The sequence below is a fragment of the Panthera onca genome, chromosome E3 (genome assembly GCF_046562875.1).
Source record: "Panthera onca isolate mPanOnc1 chromosome E3, mPanOnc1 haplotype 2, whole genome shotgun sequence".
In the NCBI taxonomy this organism is placed as follows: domain Eukaryota; kingdom Metazoa; phylum Chordata; class Mammalia; order Carnivora; family Felidae; genus Panthera; species Panthera onca.
Window position 1 is genome coordinate 26,525,125 of NC_138354.1, and position 19,527 is coordinate 26,544,651.

At 42.1% G+C, this 19,527-nt stretch overlaps 1 protein-coding gene across 5 annotated transcripts in view; it reads right to left on the reverse strand.

Annotated features, from left to right (window-relative positions):
* The window catches only part of IQCK (IQ motif containing K), a 123,675-nt gene that overhangs the window by 67,161 nt on the left and 36,987 nt on the right, over positions 1–19,527 (reverse strand). For 4 of the 5 annotated variants that reach the window (XM_060648654.3, XM_060648657.3, XM_060648655.3 and 1 more), the window contains one exon: positions 2,539–2,623. The exons of the other annotated variant lie outside the window; for it this stretch is intronic. In XM_060648654.3, coding sequence (XP_060504637.3) covers positions 2,539–2,623 — 85 coding nt within the window. The remainder of the gene's footprint in view (positions 1–2,538; positions 2,624–19,527) is intronic. 5 annotated transcript variants of the gene reach the window in all.

The window sequence follows — 19,527 nt, forward strand, 5'->3', positions numbered from 1 at the left end:
TTTTGAATTTTGATCATTTCCCGGGTGAGTGATATGCTATACAATATTCTCATGAGGCAGCAAACCACAGCTCCCTGTCAGTCATGTGATCACCAGGGTCAATAACCAATACACTGAGGATAATTCTGCACCCAAACAACTATTCTATTTTTCATTTTCGGTACAGTATTCAATAAGTTACATGATATATTCAACAATTTATTATAAAATGGGTTTTTTGGGGGATGATTTTGCCCAACTGTTGGCTAATGTAAGTGTTCTGAGAACATTTATAGGTTAGGCTAAGCTAAGCTAAGCTATGATGTCCAGTGGGTTAAGTATATTAAATGCATTTTCAACTTACACTAGGTTTATCAGGATGTAACTCCATGATAAGTAGAGGAAGATCTCTATGTTTCTCATGCTGTGTCCATAACATAGGCCCCCTGTGTGTGAAAGTCTTATTACTGCATGGGAGAATCAGGGACAGAACATCCCCTTTTACTGTTAACATAGTGATTACAATTCAGGCTTCTGAGTATGATTTGAAGAAAGGGCTTTGCTGTTTTAAAGAAACAAAATCTGCAAATCACTATTTTATTGCATTTGGCTCTTACTGTCTCATTAAAAGGATCAGAAAATGGAAAAGTAAAACTGCTAATGCTAGTGTAACAAGTTCAAGTCTCACAAATGAAATATACTGACGGCAAAGGTGGAACTCAAAAAGCATGTGGAAGCCAGGAATCTTTCACCTTGGTTGGACATCACTGGACTTAAACTAACCTGCTGATGGTCAATTACAGAAGGACAAAGACCATATCTATAAAATATGTAGGAAATGCTGAAAACCTACGTAGTTAAAAATTATATCTAAATCGTGACATATCACAAAGGGTTTTATTACTGGCTTTTAACTCTTTGGGAACAAGTTTGCTCCTTATAATGTGCAAATCTATTATTTAACCTTCACACTTGACTTTGAGCCCTGTGTTCACTGGACAATATTGCCTGAAACAGTAAGCTGCTTATAATAAAGAACAGTCCCATTTAACATTTAACAAATATTTTGCTTATTGATTTATTAATTGTATCTCATTAGAATTCATCTAATTTCTTCCTGGACAACCATTTGCCAGCATGTTCACCTCAGGCTACTTCTCCTACAGCAGCTCTGAGGAGAGCGTCAACATGGAGATGTTTGGCCTCCGTGTAAGTCCACTGAGACCTTTCTCTGTGGCAATGTTTACCACCTCTGAAATCAAATCTAAACTAGTTCCATTGATGTTTAACACTCAGACTTGGGTAGAGACACGCTTTTACCTAGAATAGGAGCTTATGTTTATTGGAAGCTTCTTAACATTGATGTGTGGCCAAAAAATTGGGGAGAATGTATACTTTTTAGCACAAGATACACAGGCCACTCTCATATGTATATTTGGTAAGAATTTTTCAAAGTACATCCTCCGGAAGGGCCACATGACAATATGGATCAGGAGCTTTAGAAAAGAACTTACCTTTTGACCCAGAAATTCCACTTCTAGAATTTGTCCTACATAAACAACCAGACAATTGTGCAAAGATGGCTGCACAAAGATATGTATGACAGCATTTATTATAATAATGATAAACTGGAGATAACCAATAGGAAAATGGCTACAAAAGACAAGTCTCAAAAGAAAAGGTTACTTCTAGCATATGATAAGTGTCTATATGTTATTCTGTCTTCTAAGATTTTTCAAATTTTATATTTTTCATTTATTTATTTAAAAAACTTTTAAGGGGCGGCTGGGTGGCTCAGTCGGTTGAGTGTCCGACTTCGGCTCAGGTCATGATCTCGCAGTTCGTGAGTTCGAGCCCTGGGTTGGGTTCTGTGCTGACAGCTCAGAGCCTGGAGCCTGCTTCTGATTCTGTGTCTCCCTCTCTCTCTGCCCCTTCCCTGCTCATACTCTGTCTCTCTCTGTCTCTCAAAAATGAATACATGTTGAAAAAAATTTAAAAAAATTTTAAGTACCGTTTAGTTATCATAACAGTGTTATATTAGTTTCAGGTGTACAATATAGTGACATGACAGTTCCATACATGACTCAGTGCTCATCAAGATAAGTGTACTCTTAGTCCCCTTTACCTGTTTCACCCATCAAGATTTTTAAGGTTTGGAAAGTTTTACAGCAAAATGCCAACAATGATTATTTTGGGGTAATAGTTTCAGCAATTCAACTATTTTTTTTTTGCTCTAATTGAATTATCTGAATTTTCTTTTTCTAAAACGAACATGTATTGCTCTCTGTATGTAAATAATATTATTTTTTAGGTAATACAGGCTAGTCGATCCAACATTAAAAGGCTGTCGAGGACTTTTCATGATAATTGCAAAAGAAGCTTTGGTAAAAATACTAAACCACTCTTTGAGATGTATTTTACAGAGAATCCTATTTCTGAGGTTTGGATGTTAGCTATAATACCCTCTGTTTCAAATTCATCTAACAGTTTTCCCATGGGCACTCTGCATCACAAAAATTCCCCACCAGGCCAAACGCCATAATTGCACAAGACTCTTACCAGATAGGCTCTCCAGAAGGACTGAATGATCAGTGCTGCCTCTCCTTCTGTCAGCAGGAGGGAGAGTGGCATTGCCGGGCGTGGGCTGAAAAGCAATAAAATGGTCATATGCCCCTGAGAATCCATCCTTCAATCTCAGCAAGGCCTTTGACAACATAATGGCCTCTCTGATTAAGTGCCTCATCCATTTCCATTCTTAGAAAGCAACAATGCCATTTTTGATAGAAAAGTTTAAGCTGGGTTAGCGTGTTTTGTTTTTAAAATCGAAGATGGATTTTGTTTTGTTTTGCTTTTAACCAGCAAAATCTTAAATCACTATTAACCTGCTCTGCTTTGAAAGGCTCAGGTTGCTAAAGCTGCATGTTACTCCTAAAGGTGCCACATACATAAAGCTGTGTAGACATAAAACAAGAGACACAGCAAGGGCAACTTTTAAATACTGCCTTATGACTGACACTTAATAAAGGGCTCTTTTTCCAACTTCCTATGGAAGGGAAATGAAAACAAAATATTGGCATTTATCTCTGATAAATTATGTGCACATTACAATTTAATGTGGCTTAAATTCAAGCATATTTTTTTAAAGAATGTTTTATTTATTTAAAACATTTTTAAAAATTTTTATTTACTTTTTGAGAGAGAGAGAGAGAGAGAGAGAGCAAGCATGAGTGGAGGAGGGGCAGAGAGAGAGGGAGACAGAATCCGAAGCAGGCTCCAGGCTCTGAGCTGTCAGCACAGTGTCCGACGCGGGGCTCGAACTCACGGACTGTGAGATCATGACCTGAGCTGAAGTCGGACGCTCAACCAACTGAGCCACCCAGGCACCCCAAGCATATTTTTAAGTTAAGTTCTGCTACTACATCTTAATAGGCAATAAAATATGTCAAGTGCTGGGTCAGTTGATACTGTTTGCTCTTTTTGGATTGTGCAGATAGTGATGGGATTTTTGATCACAGATACTACATTTAAAAATCATGGCTAAATGCTCTTTTCTTTTCCCTAAAAGTTTCATAGAGATACTAACTCCTGACAAGATCTTATGAGTATGACTTAATTCTGGTTCCTTATGTTTCTCTAAAGCACAGCTACCGCTGAAAAGCCAAGTTAAGTCTTTTTAGATATAGTACAAACAAATGAACTTCTGGAAGTATGTGGGTCATAGAGGCTGATCTCAATGCAAGAACCCTGGAAATGACTTTGCAAGTAAGGGGTTCTTAAATGCCCTGGCCTCAGAGCTCTCCCTAATAACCATCATTTGAATTTATATTAACTCCCATTGTGTAGAGAGGTTGACTAAGCTACCCAAGGTCATACAGCTTGTAGGTGGCCTAGTAGGGATCTGAGCCCAAACCCATCTGATCCCAAAGCCCGGGCTGCCCTCACAATGCTCTGCTAACACCAGACCTCAACTGAGCAAACACTCGCAGATGCCCAGCTTGGCACAGAATGCAAAGCTAAGTGGCAATAATGCGTGATTCTCCAGGATGTGTGGTTTTATTTCCCCCTAAACTCTGACTTAAAAACAACAACAACAACCCACCCTTCATACAGTGTATTTGTTTGAATGAACATGTGTGCTTTTGAATTATTCCAGAATCGAAGAAATCAAAGCCAGGAAGAACCGTGGGGTTATTAAGACCATTTCTAGGGAGCACAGTGTTGTTGCCAGGTTCTGGGTCTTGGGCTGGGCAGGTCCTTTCGAAGAGACCAAGTCAAGGACAGTCTTCTACTTCTTTGGAGAGATAATTACACCCTCAAAATGACAGAAACCTTTCCCTAACGTCCTGTTTCCAGTTTCACTTGCATGATGTGGTGGCTTTTTTTATTTTTTATTTTTTTTGGTTCTGTTTTTGTTTTTCACTTCTTACCTAATATCTGGCTTTCTGGGCTGCAATGGAGCATTCATATTTTGCTGGAGGCTTGCCACCGGAGACACATCGGCTCCCTGCTTTCCACATCAAATGTCTCTACTCATCCACTGTCCTTATTCTTTAAGTCTCAGTTGTGTGACACCAACAAATCACATCCCTGAAGCAATTCTCCTTCACTAGTTAAAAATCAATGGCTTCTAGAGAGACCTTGGGGTTTCTAAGGAGACCTTGGTGTGTTGGCAATGGATTTATGAGACTAATATTATCATGCATTAATACTAGCTGATATTTACTGAGAGCTTTCTGGACTTCCTTCCTATCAGCCTGGCTCCTTGTGCTCCAGCCATGGTGGCCCTTTTCATCTCTTCAAAAGTGCCCTTCTACCCATGGTCTTTGCAGACCCTGCCTTTCCTCTGCCTCCAATATCCTCCTATCTGCAGCCGTATAGCTGTGCAGGTTGCTGCTTAAGGACACCCAGCAGATGGGCCAGAGGGCACTGAAACCCAGCCCATGCTCTGCCCGCTAAGCCATGCTCATGGCCTGGGGTCACATCTGCCCTGGGGTAGGAGTACCTTTTCCTAACTTGCTCAAAATCTAAGGTTGGGGGTGAGAGGGCTGACACTCCTCCTGGTTCACTCTTAACTCTTTCTTCTGATCTCCATTCCAGTGTTATGGAAAGTGGTTTTTGTTTAGGTTAGGACCCAGTGGAGCTCTGTGTAATTTTCCTTCCTAGTCCTTGGCCTAATTCAGAGATAGAAATCTGTGTGGTTATCTAATTAATGCCCTAATCCTCAGCCGGACTGCAGGCTCCAGGAGGGCAGAGACCAGGCCCGTGTCTGCGCCTCTTGGCAGTCCCAGCACTTAGGAATTATTCCAGAACCAGAGAAGTCAAAGCCAGGGAGAACTGACATTTCTAGTGGGTAGTTGATAAATGTTTGTGGAAGGAGCTCTCTGCCTGGCACAGTGTCCTAAGCACTTTCCATACATTATTTCATTAAATCCTCACAATCTTAGTAAGGATAATAAATAAAAGTAATATTAGCTGTGGTTATCCTTCTTTTAGAACAAAGAAACTGAGGCACAGAGGTGTGAAGTGACTCATTCAAGGTCACAGACCATTTCCTGCTGAGAATCTTTTGGCCCAGGAAGCACAGGGAGTGGCCTAAAAGGGGAAGAGAAGACAGCTCAGAAGGTCACTGATGTGGAATTCAGGGTCTCGCAGCTGTGCGTGTTTAATAGAAGAAAACAAGGTCATTTGCCTAGAAGAAAAAACTGGGGAGGGAGAAAAAAGCCGTAATCATAGAAGATGCCCTCTTCATTAATTCTTACAGTAATAACTTGGCAGGTATTCATTTGTCTGACGCTCCACAGGGAAATCCGATGTCAGGACAGCAGAACAAAGTGGAGTTTGTCACTTGTATCGGAGGGGAGATTTGATGGCGCCTTTCTGCTCGGCTGCAATTTCCCTGCCTTAAGTATGTTTTTCTCTACTGATGTCATGAAATCCTCAAAGTAACAGTATTCCTGCTTTGGAATAGCAGTAGGAAAGGAGACCTGCAAATCTGGGGACAACAGGCTGGGCCAGCCCAACAAAGGGCTTTCACCAGTAATGAAACCTCGAACCGCTTTGCATGACAATGAATCTCCAAAAAGCAAAATGAGATTTCTAATAGGCCTTTAAGCAGTAATATGAGGCCACCTTTAGTGACATCCTTGCTTTCATGGCTAAATAATGGGGTGCTGTCTAGTTCCCAAACCAAGAATAAGTATGAGAGAGCCAAATGAAAAGGACTTAATCTTCTGAGTGTAGTCCCTGGGAATTATCAATCATTTCAGCAGGCCAGCGTGAAGGGATAGAAGCCATGTCAGGCCCTTTTCTCTCTTTTGGAATCAGTGCAACTGGCTTCAGGTCAAATAAAAATAGAGATCGAGTAGAGGCAGCTTCTCATCACTGGGGAACTGGGAAGGGGGAGGAGGTGCCATGTCAACCACAGGAGAAGGCGGGCAGGCTCCCTCCTCAAGGGCTTACATGGGACATAACCCAGAGCAGACAGGTTTGCATGTTTCAACGGGCAAAACAGTACCACTGAGTATGTTTCCAAGACTTGTCTTACTGGTAATGCTCATTTGTCATGTCTTTTTCCTTTTTTCTTAAATGTGAATCAAATATATTTGAACATAGGAATCGATGCTATAATTCTGAGAAAGAACAAGCATTTATTTTTCTGATTCTGTGTGTATGCATAAACACACACACAATTCTTTCCCCCTTTTTGGGTGCTAAGTAAAAGATTTGCAGGACCTAAAAGAGATGCAGCACGATTTCAAAATATACAAGGGACTCTGGAAAGTTCATCTTTGTTAATTTCTACATCCAGTTCTAAAACAAGAGGGACCATCCCAAAGTGGCACTTAAACAAAATAAAGCAGAAAGCAGAAAAGCTTGCTTTATATTGAAACTTGAATCTTGGAATCCAAATTCTATCCACTTTTCATTAGTTAAGTTGTTTTCTTGGAACACGAAAGCACAACCCTGATGCCAAGCCACTTACAAAATGACACAGGCCCTAAATCAATCATCATTTATAAAGCCTTTCTAGGGTCTAAGTATTTAATAACAACTACCCATCCTATCCAGCAAAAGAGATTATCCAGTCCCTGCCCGGCCTTAACTGGTTTCCCAAACATTCTGTGTTAGAGGCATCATCAGTCTTGAGTAATAAATTTCAAATATTTGGAAGAAGTACAACAAAGGTTATCTGGAATGACGCACCCAGATATATGGTGACCAGCCATTAGGATGGAACTCATAGGATTTTCTGTGATGTCAGGAACAACTCTGAAAATCAGTAGGGTAGAGCCAGCTGCATTACTCTCTAGCGGCCTTAAAGTGAATTCAGAAACCATGGTTACTAGGATGTGATCTGGCTTCTGCCCCCTCACTAATCACCCTGAGAGACCGACAAGCAGGTATTATCCTGGCATCAAGCTGAATCACTCTCCTAAGTTAAACACAGAATCGACTCCCATCTTACCAGCCCCATCACTGGACGTCGCATATGGGTCTAGCCAACAGAGCTCACCTAAGAATGAGACAAGGCCAGGTGCCCACCCTGTAAAGTATAACCGTGTTGAAAGTCAGGGTTGTGATACTTGATGCGTTTTGATAAACGGGTCCAGGTTGCCGTGTTGTTTAGTCTCTTTGTAATGGATTACATGTTTTCTTTAACGTGACTCAACGAAAACCTGAGGGAGACCTGCCTCCTTCCCAATCTCCCTTTTCCCCCTCCAGAGAGTGAGCCTGAGCAAGGGTGGGTGTATCAGAAGAGCAGACCACCTCCCTCTTCACGGCTTCCAAATCTCTGGCAGGGGATCTTAACTTGGTTTGTGTCATGGATCCCTTTTTACACTGGCAGTTTGGATTTCTTTTCTAAATAATATATATTTAAAAAAAAAATTTTTTTTTAACGTTTATTTATTTTTGGGACAGAGAGAGACAGAGCATGAACAGGGGAGGGGCAGAGAGAGAGGAAGACACAGAATCGGAAGCAGGCTCCAGGCTCTGAGCCATCAGCCCAGAGCATGACGCGGGGCTCGAACTCACGGACCGCGAGATCGTGACCTGAGCTGAAGTCGGGCGCTTAACCGACTGAGCCACCCAGGTGCCCCTATATATTTTTTTTAATTTGAGAGAGAGAGAGGGAGAGAGTACACAAGTGGCGGGGGCGAGGGGGCAGGCAGAGGGAGGTGCAAGAATCTCAAGCAGGCTCCAAACTCTGACATAGGGCTCACTCCAACGACCCTGGGATCATGACCTGAGCTGAAACCAAGAGTCAGACACTCAAGTTACTGAGCCATCCAGGCACATCGCCCCCCCCCCCCAATAATACTTTTTTAAAATATGAAAGCAAAGCAAACCAATTATACTGGAATACAGTTTTCAAAATACTAAAAAAAAAAAGACCAAAAACAGGTGGTGGGTCGCCTGGGTGGCTCAGTCAGTTAAGTGTCCAACTCTTGATTTTGGCTCAGGTCATGATCTTGCAGTTCCTGAGTTCCAGCCCCTAATGGGCTCTGCACTGATGGCATGGAGCCTGCTTGGGATTCTCTCTCTCAGCCCCTTCCCTGCTTATGTGTGTGCATGTGCTCTCTCTCTCTCAAAATAAATAAAGAACAAAACAAAACCAGGAGGTGACATAGTAACATATGTGTTTCTAGAGTATGCAGTAAATAGGAAGAGCTAATGACATGTCAATTAACTGCTGTAATTTAGAAGAAGTGACATGTGTAAACGATATTTCAAGACCATTGCAACTACTGTATCGGGATGTGAAAAAATCTGATCACTATTAGTGACCAAGACACAGGTACCATGGACTCTTCTGAAGCTCGTTGCCCATGCTCATAATTAAAAGTGAGGCTAAATTTCAGTTAGAGGCTAATGAAAATAGAGAGGCAATGTGTCCACCTTCCAAGTTCAGGGAACCCCGAGTCATTGACAGCATGGCTGGAGCTAGGGAAAGGGGAGAAGATGAGGTTTACATCCAGGATGAGACTGAGAACTAAAGATTTAAAACTAAACAGGATGAATTCAAACAGTGAAATGAGACCATCTAAAAACAGAGAGTGACCAGGAAGTTAGGGAATTCGGCCAAAAAGTTATTTAAATGGCTGCCTCCCAGACAGAAGGGAGACCCACCGTGATACAGTGGGTCAGTTACTGGGGAAAAAAATAAAAAGAAAGCTTCATATTTTTACTCCCCAAAACTTGGGATTTATCCATAAAGCCGTTAAATTTTCAAAACAGAACTCTAATTTCTGCCACTCCATTTCAGTAACTGGCTCCTCATTCAGCCAGTTGCTCAGGCCTGAAATCTCCAAGCCATGTTTGACTTCTCTCTCACCACACATTCAATCCATCAACAAGTCTTGGTTCCAACATCAAAATATCCCAAATACAGCCTCTTCTTGCCTCCTGAACTCTGAGTTGTCATTATCTCCTGCCTACAGTAGCCTCCCCACTGACCACTTGCATTGTTAAAGGTGACTAAAGTCAACTTCCCTGCTAGCCACCAGAGTAATCTTATTTATTTATTTTTAAATGTGTATTTATTTATTTATTTTGGGAGGGAGGGGCAGAGAGAGAGAGAGAGAGAGAGAGAGAGAGAGAGAGAGAATCCCAAGCAGGCTCCACGCTGTCAGCACAGAGCTGGACCTGGGCTGGATCTCACAAACCATGAGATCATGACCTGAGCAGAAATCAAGAGTCGGACCTTAACCCCAAATGAACAACCCAAGTGTCCCCATAGTGATCTTTTGTAAAAGATAAATCAGATTCCCTCGATCTTCTCCTAAAAACCCTCCAATAGTTTTCTATCACACTCAGAGGAAAAAAGTTAATCTTTACCATGGTACCCAAAGGCCCACCCAAGCTGGGCACAGCCTAGCCCACTGTTCTGGCTTCACTGTCTACCCGGCTTTGGCCTCCCTCATCTCCTCGTCTCACTAGCCATGTCTGTTCCCTATCTCAAGGGCCTTCAGAGTGGCTGTTCTCTCCACCTGGAACACTCCTCCTTCTGATCTTTGTAAGGTTGGCTTACAGACCCCTGTGCAAATGTTTCCTGTTTAAAGAAGTGCACCTTCCCTGGCTTCTCTAAACACCGGCAGCTCTCACCCCAGCCCTGGGATGCTCTATCCACTTACGCTGCTTCATTTTTCCTCAGAGCACTTGGGTCTTCTTTGCATTATGCAATATGCTTATCTGTTAGCTTAGTTATTGATTGTCTTTATACTAAAATGTAAACCCTATGGGGGCCAAGACTTTCTCTTGTTCTCCACTCTACGGTACCAAGAAAAGTACCTGGAAAAGAGTAGGCATTCAGTAGGTGTTTTTGAATGAATGCCTATTATTATAGATAAGAAAACAGAGAACTTTCTTTAATGTCAGGATTTATCAGTGGCGGAGCAGATATTTGGTCTTTCTCTTGCTTGGTTATTCTGCCCTCCACATTTCATACTACTAAAGTAGTGACTGCCATTCTCCTCAGATTAAGGACACAATAAAAGCGATCATTCTTTGGAGACCTCCTATGAGCCCTCTGCAATGGATGTCTTTAATTTTCATCTGCTCAACAGACCCTGCCCCTTCTTGTGGTATCTATCAGCCCTCAAGATTTTGCTTTGACAGCTCCACCTCCCTGTGTTGGGGGGTGGGGAATGTGGGTCACAGCACCTCACCCTCCAGTAACCGAGGGGTGTACCTGACAGCCAAGCTTAGCCAAATAGATGCGGTTTCCCTAGAATGTGAATCTTGAGTGGACCGGCAGAGACTATAGTATTCTTCCCGGCACTGTTGTCTAGAAAACATGGGTCTATGATTCCTGGATCACTACACCTGCTTTCTAAGGCCAGGTCCTCGCCTTTTCCTTCACGTTTGTGAGTTATCTTTTTTTCTTTCAGTATATACCCTTTTCCTTAAGTAGCCTTTAAATTTCTGTTGCTTGTGACAATTTCTCTGACACCATCTTAGACCTCATGGCAACCCTGCAATGTCATCCCCAAGTAACAGGAGAGAGGAGCATGGCTGGCAAACGGATTATTTCCAGGTTGCCCGACTGTGGCAGGCTATATAACACTTCCCCAAGATGTCCTCATTCAATCCCCAGACTCTTGAATGGATACGTCCCCTTATATGGCAAAAGGGACTTTGTAGAAGGAAAGGATTTTGAGATTATCCCAGATTATCTAGGTGGGCCAATGATATAGTCCCAAGGATCTTTGTGACAGGGATGCAGCCGCAGATGACACCACAGGAGTAGCTGTGATGATGGACACCAGAGGTCAGAGTGAGGCAAAGAAGGGGCCATGGGCCCTCCAGAGTACAGGCAGCCTCCAGAAACCAGAGAAGGCGAGAAAACAAATTCTCCTCTAGAGGCTCTGGAAGGAATTGGTTTTACACTTCTAGCCCCGAGAACTGTAAGAGACGACACCTGTGTTGTTTTGAGCCATCAGTTTTGTAGTCATTTATTAAGCAGCTATGGGAAACTAATATCCCAACTAATAAATGGCAGAGCTCAGGCTGGAACCCGTGCTGCCTCGAACAGCCTCTCTGGGCTTGTTACCAAAGAGTCACCTAGAAACAACAGGAAGAAAGGAAGGAAGCAGGACTGTGTGCCGCAGAGAAAAGGGCTACCCACATGCCAAACCTCCAGCGAGAAAGAAGCACATAGTGGATTTACGCATCCCAGCGTGTCCTGAATTCAGGAAACAGCTCTCCTTCCTTCCTATTTGAAGACAAATGCTAATATAAAGAGCAAAGTTGATTTATTATCCTCATGAGGCTCCTAGCCTCTGAAGTTACCCATCTATAAGACAAAATAAAATTAAAAGATTTTTTTCCTTTCAACAGGACACGACAGCAAATTTACTGCCGTGCCACCTTTTAATTATGATCCTTAGTGCAACATGCATGCTGTTTCCTGTGCCATTTAGAAGGCACGAACATTTTCCTTCAGATTATTAACCTTCTTGCAAACAGACCATCATACGAATGGCTGGTGCTTGTCCTCAAATGGCACGGTGACACTTTTGTTTTCACCTCAGCTTTTGATCATAAGATACCTTTCATCGACATGAAAGTATTGTAGTTTTTTTTTCTTTTTTTTGTCCACGGGCTGAAATTTGCTGAAAAGACATTTCACCCAAAGCAAGCTTTTCTAAAACACAATCTTTGTTTCATTGAAGGTCTCAGCTTTAATGATGTCTTTCATGAGCCTTCTCCCCTGAGATATGGGACCAGATAGGCAGCAGGGCACTTTTGTTCCTTGTGCTTGTGTAGTGATTTCTTTTTGCAAATGCATCTGACCAATTCCTTTTGGTCAAAATAAAAGTGAAACTTTTCTTGTTCTCAATATGATAGCAAATAATTTCCTTGTTTCCGATTGGCTGGTTGAGTCACGACTCTATAACAAAAAAGAGGATGATGCCAGATTCATAAATAGGAGGAAAGGCATCAGAAGATATGATGTAACCCACCGCTGTTGAAAGGTAGGGAAGAAAACACCCTCATTAAGCTCTCATGAGAGCATGTAGCACATTGTGTTATTGGTCCCAGTTATTACTCTTCTCCCTGGAAAAAAAGAATTGTATATCTCTGCTCTGCCATATGCCTTGCAGTCTCTGCCGGGGGTGGTGTCAGCCTCCCTATAGCACTGCTATTTGGCTTGGCCATGGACTTGTATCGGCCAATGAAACGTGAGCAGAAGTAAGGTTTGCCACTGCGTAGATGGGCCATTGCCCTTCTCTCTCTGTCATGAGAGGGAGGGAGGGGGCTGTTCCTTCAGCCTGGGTCCCAGAATGAAAAGGGACATGGAGCTGAGCCAAAAGTGATATGCAGCTAACATAAAAAAGGGGGAAGAAGAAACATTTGACATTGTAAGGCACTGAGATTTGAGGGTTGTTTAGTAACAGAACCTAGACAAAGCTAAGTTGGAATACTGGAGGCTAGTTGGGGCAATACCATGTCAGAGCACGTATCAGGACTCTTTCATTTGCAAGTAATAGAAAACTACCTCAGGGCACCTGGGTGACACAGTCAGTTAAGTGTCCAACTCTTGATTTCGGCTTAGGTCGTGATCTCATGGTTCGTGGGTTCTAGCCCTGCATCAGGCTCTTCACTGACAGCAGAGAGCCTGCTTGGGATTCTCTCTCTCTCTCTCTCTCTCTCTCTCTCTCTCTCTGCCCCTCCCCCACTTGTGCGTGCTCTCTCTCAAACATAATAAAATAAGATAGATAAAACTTAAAAAGAAAGAAACCTAACTCAAATGGGCTTAAGCAAAAAAAATAATTAAAAAAAAAAAAAAGGATTAACTAAGAGGGAAGGGATAGAGTCAGCTTTAGGCATGGCCAGATAGAGAGGCCCAAAACAATGCCACAGAAACTCAGGCTCTGGCCACCTCTCAGTTCCACTATTATCTCGGGCACAACCTCTTTAGGTGCTTGCCCTCAGCAGCTCAAGGCTTATGACTTCAAAGCTCCAAGTCTAGAGGAAAAGAGAGAGTCTAAAGTAAGTCTAAAGGAAAAGAGCTTCCTGGTTGCTTCCTAAAAAAAATCTTGGGGTTATCAGTAATTCAAACAATTTGGGAGCAACTATAGTAGTCAGGGGGATTCAATGGTCTGACTGGCCAGGCCTGGGTCACATCCCCAACCCAGAGCCAGAGGGGGAATCAGCTCACTGTCCACATGGACTGAGAACAGGACAAACATGATCCTCTCTGTGTCACATGGAGTTCTGTACCCAGAGGAGGAGGAGGAAATCAGTGCAGGGTGGGGAAAAACAGAAATGTCTACCACAGGAAGCAAGAAATGGAATAAAAAGAAGTAGAATAGAGGTGCCTGGGTGGCTCAGTCGGTTAAGTGTCTGACTCTTGATTTCGGCTCAGGTCATGATCTCATGGTTTGTGAGATCGAGCCACGCATCAGGCTCTGCTAATAGCACAGAGCCTGCTTGGGATTCCCTCTCTCTCACTTTCTTTTTGCCCCTCCCCACTCTCTCTCTATGTCTCTCAAATAAACTTTAAAAAATTTTTTTAAAAAGTAGAATAAATACCCTTTAGTTTTGTAATTGTTTTTAATTCTTAAAGTAACTCTGTAGACAATATGAAAGCTACAAAATAATTTAGAAGACAAAATAAAAGCCGTGTTCCTGACTTTGGAGTGAAACATCCTTTTGAAAGATTTTTACGTGTAGAGTTATTTAATTCTATGATTATCCTTGATTTTAAACATTTCCTTTTCACTGTATAGTTTATTTAACAAATATGTTTATTTTCTTTGTGATAAATCTTAGTTATCTTTATAAACCTAAGAAAAAATATTTTTTAATGTTTATTTATTTATTTTGAGGCGGGCAGGGGCAGAGAGAGGAGAGAAAGAGAATCTTAAGCAGGCTTTGTGAGGTCAGCACAGATCCTGACATGGGGCTCGAACCTATGAACTGTGACATCATGATCTGAGCTGAAACCAAGAGTCAGACGCTTAACTGTCTGAGCCACACAGGTTTCCCATACCTAAGAAAAAAATTTAAGGGTTGTCAATGTCTATATAAAATAGCTACAAAAAATGCAGTTACTTGGAAAAAAAGTTATGGAAAAGAAATGGGTAACTGAGAACGCATGGACAGAGTGAAGAGTATGCTAAATTATGGGGAACCTGTAGGAGAAGGGCCTGTCATTTATGTGAAAAGCGATCGGCAGCCATCCGTGACAAATGATCCCAACCCACCAGCTGTGATCTGACAATATAATGACATCACGCAACAAAGATAGCTGGGCTTGGTAGAATTTGTCTTACCAAGAACGTTAAAATAAAGCCGAACTCACATTTTAGATGGTTCCCCTGGCTGGTAGATAGGATTCTCTGAGGCAATAAATGCTAACACACACATAATATAAAGAGGAGTTGTATCTTCTACCACAGCTGTACTCTGAAATCAGCCCATAAGATGAAAATCACATCTAGTCAAAATTTCCCCTTCGCGGCATCCTTCAATCAATGTCACATGGCCAGTGTTCTCCCTGTCTTTTAGCACCGATCACTCTAAGTAGCAGGTGATCTAAGAGGTAGGTTCTTAAAGGCATGGACTCAGGAGCCAGGTTGCCTGGGTTCAATCCTGTCTTGTTGTTTGCTAGCTTCTGACTGGGCAGGTAAGTCATCTCTGCGCCTCAGTTTTTTCTCTGAAATATGGCTGTCACTGGGACAGCCAGTACTCGTGGAATATCCAGTGTCCCTTATGGATCTCAGCCTCCCTTGCAGTTGGTTTGGAGTCAGGCTCTGTCAGGAGACGGGAGAAGGTTAAGAACATTCTAGGCCGAGAAGGTTAAGAGCTAAAATGCCTCCTCCACTCTTTTCTTCCTTTGCTTTAGTGACCTCAAAAATCATTATGTTCCAGATAGCTATAAATAAAAGGGGTGTCTAAACTGTGTCAGTCTTTGGATGAGCAAGAAGTAAACTGTTACTGAGTATTTCAGTATTGTTTATGATTGCAACTCGGCCTAAAATAGCCTGACTACTACAACGGGGACAATAACATTTCCTACTCTGTAGGGTTGTCATACAAGTTAAATTAGGTTAATATTTATCAACTGTTCAGAATAGTACCCGAGTACATACTATATAAATGCTTGGTTGGCAGGTAGTTATGTGGGTAGGCAGACATACAAACAGAAGCATGTAGTTGTCTTATGAGCTGCCCATGTTATGAAGGGCACATAACACTGGGAACAACTAAGGAAAGAGCTGAGTCATGTGCCCTATTTATGCTTTTGCCTATAGAGTGGAATGGCAAGGGGAACAGCTTGGTTTTTTAAAAATCTTATTTCTCTCTCTTCCCCCCAAAGGCATGTCATTGAACTAGTATAAATTAAGTACATGCATTTTGTAATCCAACTATACACAAAAACTATCCATGAAGACAGGTACCATGTTTCTCTGTGTTATATTTCCATGGTACAAAGTATCCAATAAACAGTAGCCAACCAGCTTATGAATATGTCTGGGCTCTATAATTTTAGAGGACATTTGAGCATTCAATAAACATCAGCTAAATAAATGAACAAATAAATAACTACTTTTAAATAGTTGGAACATACCTATTCATAAACATATCAGTACTAGAAAAATGGTATCCCCTTAATGGTTGGCACTAGAATTCCTCTTAGGTAAGAAACTAGCTTTGTTTACTTGAAAGACCATTTTACAGATGGAAAATCTGAGGCTGAGAGCAGTTAAGTCATCTTCATCCAGAGTCACACAACTGGAAATGGTGAAGCTTGGTTTGGAAGGCAGAGTTGTGAATCCAGAGTCCAAGTTCTTTTTTTTTTTTTTTTTTTAATTTTTTTTTTAACGTTTATTTATTTTTGAGACAGAGAGAGACAGAGCATGAACGGGGGAGGGTCAGAGAAAGGGAGACACAGAATCTGAAACAGGCTCCGGGCTCTGAGCCGTCAGCACAGAGCTCGACGCGGGGCTCGAACTCACAGACTGTGAGATCATGACCCGAGCTGAAGTCGGACGCTCAACCGACTGAGCCACCCAGGCGCCCCCAGAGTCCAAGTTCTAACTCCTACACTTCCACTCCCGCCACTTCTTTGTCCTCTAGGATATTCCTACACCACCCTTGACAGCTCCAGGATTTGACGTGCTGTCATCTTCCCCAACCCATCCCCCACCGGCCTTTTCAGATACTTCATTATTCATACTGATGACACCTCCAACACCATGGCCTCCAATCCACGTGACTCCATGACTCCCATCTTCCCTTATGTCCATCACTCAATAGAATGGTCACATCTTAGAATGGGCTTCAGATTCCCTGAAGACTCTCATATCTCAATTTTCCAAATTTCTGCTCTGGTCGTAACCTTATCCATCCTTCCATCTTTCTCACTCACGCTCATTTAATTGTTTTTAGCTCTTATGCAAAACTAGGATTTGAGAACGTTCTTGGTATCTAGAACAGGGCTCAGCAAACTATAGCCCATGGGCCAAATGTGGCCCATCACCTTTGTGTAAGTAAAGTTGTACTAGAATCTAAGCCATGTCTGTTTATTCACATACTGTCTATGACTGCTTTCCTGCTACAATGGTGGAGTTGAAGTAATTGGATCAGCAATTTGCAGGCCATATACAGCCTGCAAAGCCTAAAAGATTTATCATGTTCTACAAAAAAAGTATTTATTGTAAGAAAAAGTACTAGTAGAACCATGTTCTTTAGGGCAAGCCCAAGGCTCTGATCATGTTAATCTCCTTTCATTGTTGCTGGGGAGAAGTGGGTTTGGCATCAGAGGAGAATGTGAAGGGAGAATGAGGCTGAGGTAAGGGAACTGGTTGGTGAGTCATGTGCATTCAGAGTCAGGTCTCAGGAAGGGTGACCAAGGCCTCTCCAGCACTAGGCTTTTCACATGTCCCACACCTGCTACTCTTGCCTTGCCCCAGGGCCATTTTCCTTCCATGCCATTTGAGTTTCTCAGCATGATCATATGAAAACTCAGTCTCTTCCACTGTCTGTCACTCCAGCAAACTCCAGTGGAGAACAGCCCTCAACCCTCCCGGCTGACAGCCAGTCAATAAATACCTCCTTGCCCATGGCTCATCCATCATTCAAGTGGTCATGAGGAGCTTTGAAAAATCTCATTGTTTCTTTTCCTTTTAATTTTTTATTATGGAAAATTTCAAAGATATAAAAAAGTAGACAAGAAAACAAAAATGAACCCACGTCACCATCAGCCAGCTTCAATTCTACTGTTCTGCATGTCAGTTATACAGTGTAACTCCCCGCTCCCAACCCTCCCAGAGACACCATACCATTTCATATTTCATTCATAAATATTTTAGCATGTTTCTCTAAAAAGCAGTAACTTTTTTATCGTGACTATGAAATGATTATCATACCTTAAATAAAAGAATAATTCTTTACATCATCAACTATTCAAAAAATTTTTTTTAATATTTTGTTTTTTATATTTGAAAGAGAGACAGAAGGAGCATGAGCAATGGAGGGTCAGAGAGATGGAGACAGAATCTGAAGCAGGCTCCAGGCTTTGAGCTGTCAGCACAGAGCCCAATGCAGGACTCAAATCCATAAACAGTGAGATCATGACCTGAGCTGAAGTTGGACGCTTAACCGACTGAGCCACCCAGGTGCCCCTATATCATTAACTATTTATTAAGTATTCAAATTTCCAATTGCCTCCTAATTTTTCTTTTTAGTTTTCCTTTGAATCATGATCCAAATAAAATCTACCTATTGAAATTTCAAAAACCACATGAACCCCACTTTAGTGTCTCCAAGTTTGGTATGTTTCTCACTTCTAAAGTGAACACATAATGTAGTATTTCTTTCTCTTTCTGAAAATTGGTGGTTAAATTGTTAACATAATTCAAAAAATATGGTAGTTTTTGAAAAAAAAAAGTAAGATATTATTCTTAGAAAAGTTAATGCTTCCCCTTTATTTAAGATCCCCTTGGGGCGCCTGGGTGGCGCAGTCGGTTAAGCGTCCGACTTCAGCCAGGTCACGATCTCGCGGTCTGTGAGTTCGAGCCCCGCGTCAGGCTCTGGGCTGGTGGCTCGGAGCCTGGAGCCTGTTTCCGATTCTGTGTCTCCCTCTCTCTCTGCCCCTCCCCCGTTCATGCTCTGTCTCTCTCTGTCCCAAAAATAAATAAAAAACGTTGAAAAAAAATTTTAAGATCCCCTAGGTCCAGTCTAGACTTTCCACTTAATATTAGCTTTGCTAGTCTTCAGCCCTGATTTTACCCAACCATCTGCTTTCTCCACCCCCTTTCCAGGGTTGCAGAGGGTTGCTGGTGATAATCACATAAGCAGGCTGTTTACTTGCACCACAAATTCAGGCCATCAGCTGGGCCATCCCTATTTATCCCTAGTTGATTCCCTACCAATTTCACCACAGCAGCTGCTGCACACCCCCTTCCCTCCCCCACAAGCCTCCAGAACCTGCCTGGGTCTCCCTCACAGCAGATGCCTCTACACCTAAATGAACAACCAGAATGACAGGACCCACCATGAACTTGGTCAGTTTTTCCGCTTCACCCCAAATTTCCTCTTACTTGTAGTTCTGGTCTCAGAAGAAGACATACATCTTCTTATACCTAATATATGTGTATATATGCACATAGAAGTCTCTGAAAAGAAGTTCACTAAAATGTCAACAATGGTTACATCTGAGAGGCAGGCTCTTAGGTGATTTGTACCTTTTTCTTCATACTTTTACTTTTTTCTCTGAGCATGTATCATTTTCGCAAAACCCATAATACCATTTCAAAATGTCAGTGATCCCCAAGAAAATGTAGGTGATCCCTACCAGTGAGGGACTTCCAATTTTCCCATATTCTCCATTACTCTTTGAGGTAGGCAGAAAAATGGCACCTAAACATGAAAGAATCATAATTCCTATAACCTATGTTATGTTACAACGGCAAAAAGGACTGTGCAGATGTGATTAAATTAAAGACCTTGAGATGGGGAGAATATTCTGAGTTATCTGGGTGAGCCAATGTAACCTAACAGTCAAAGAGGGAGGCAAAAGAGAGTCAGAGAAATGTG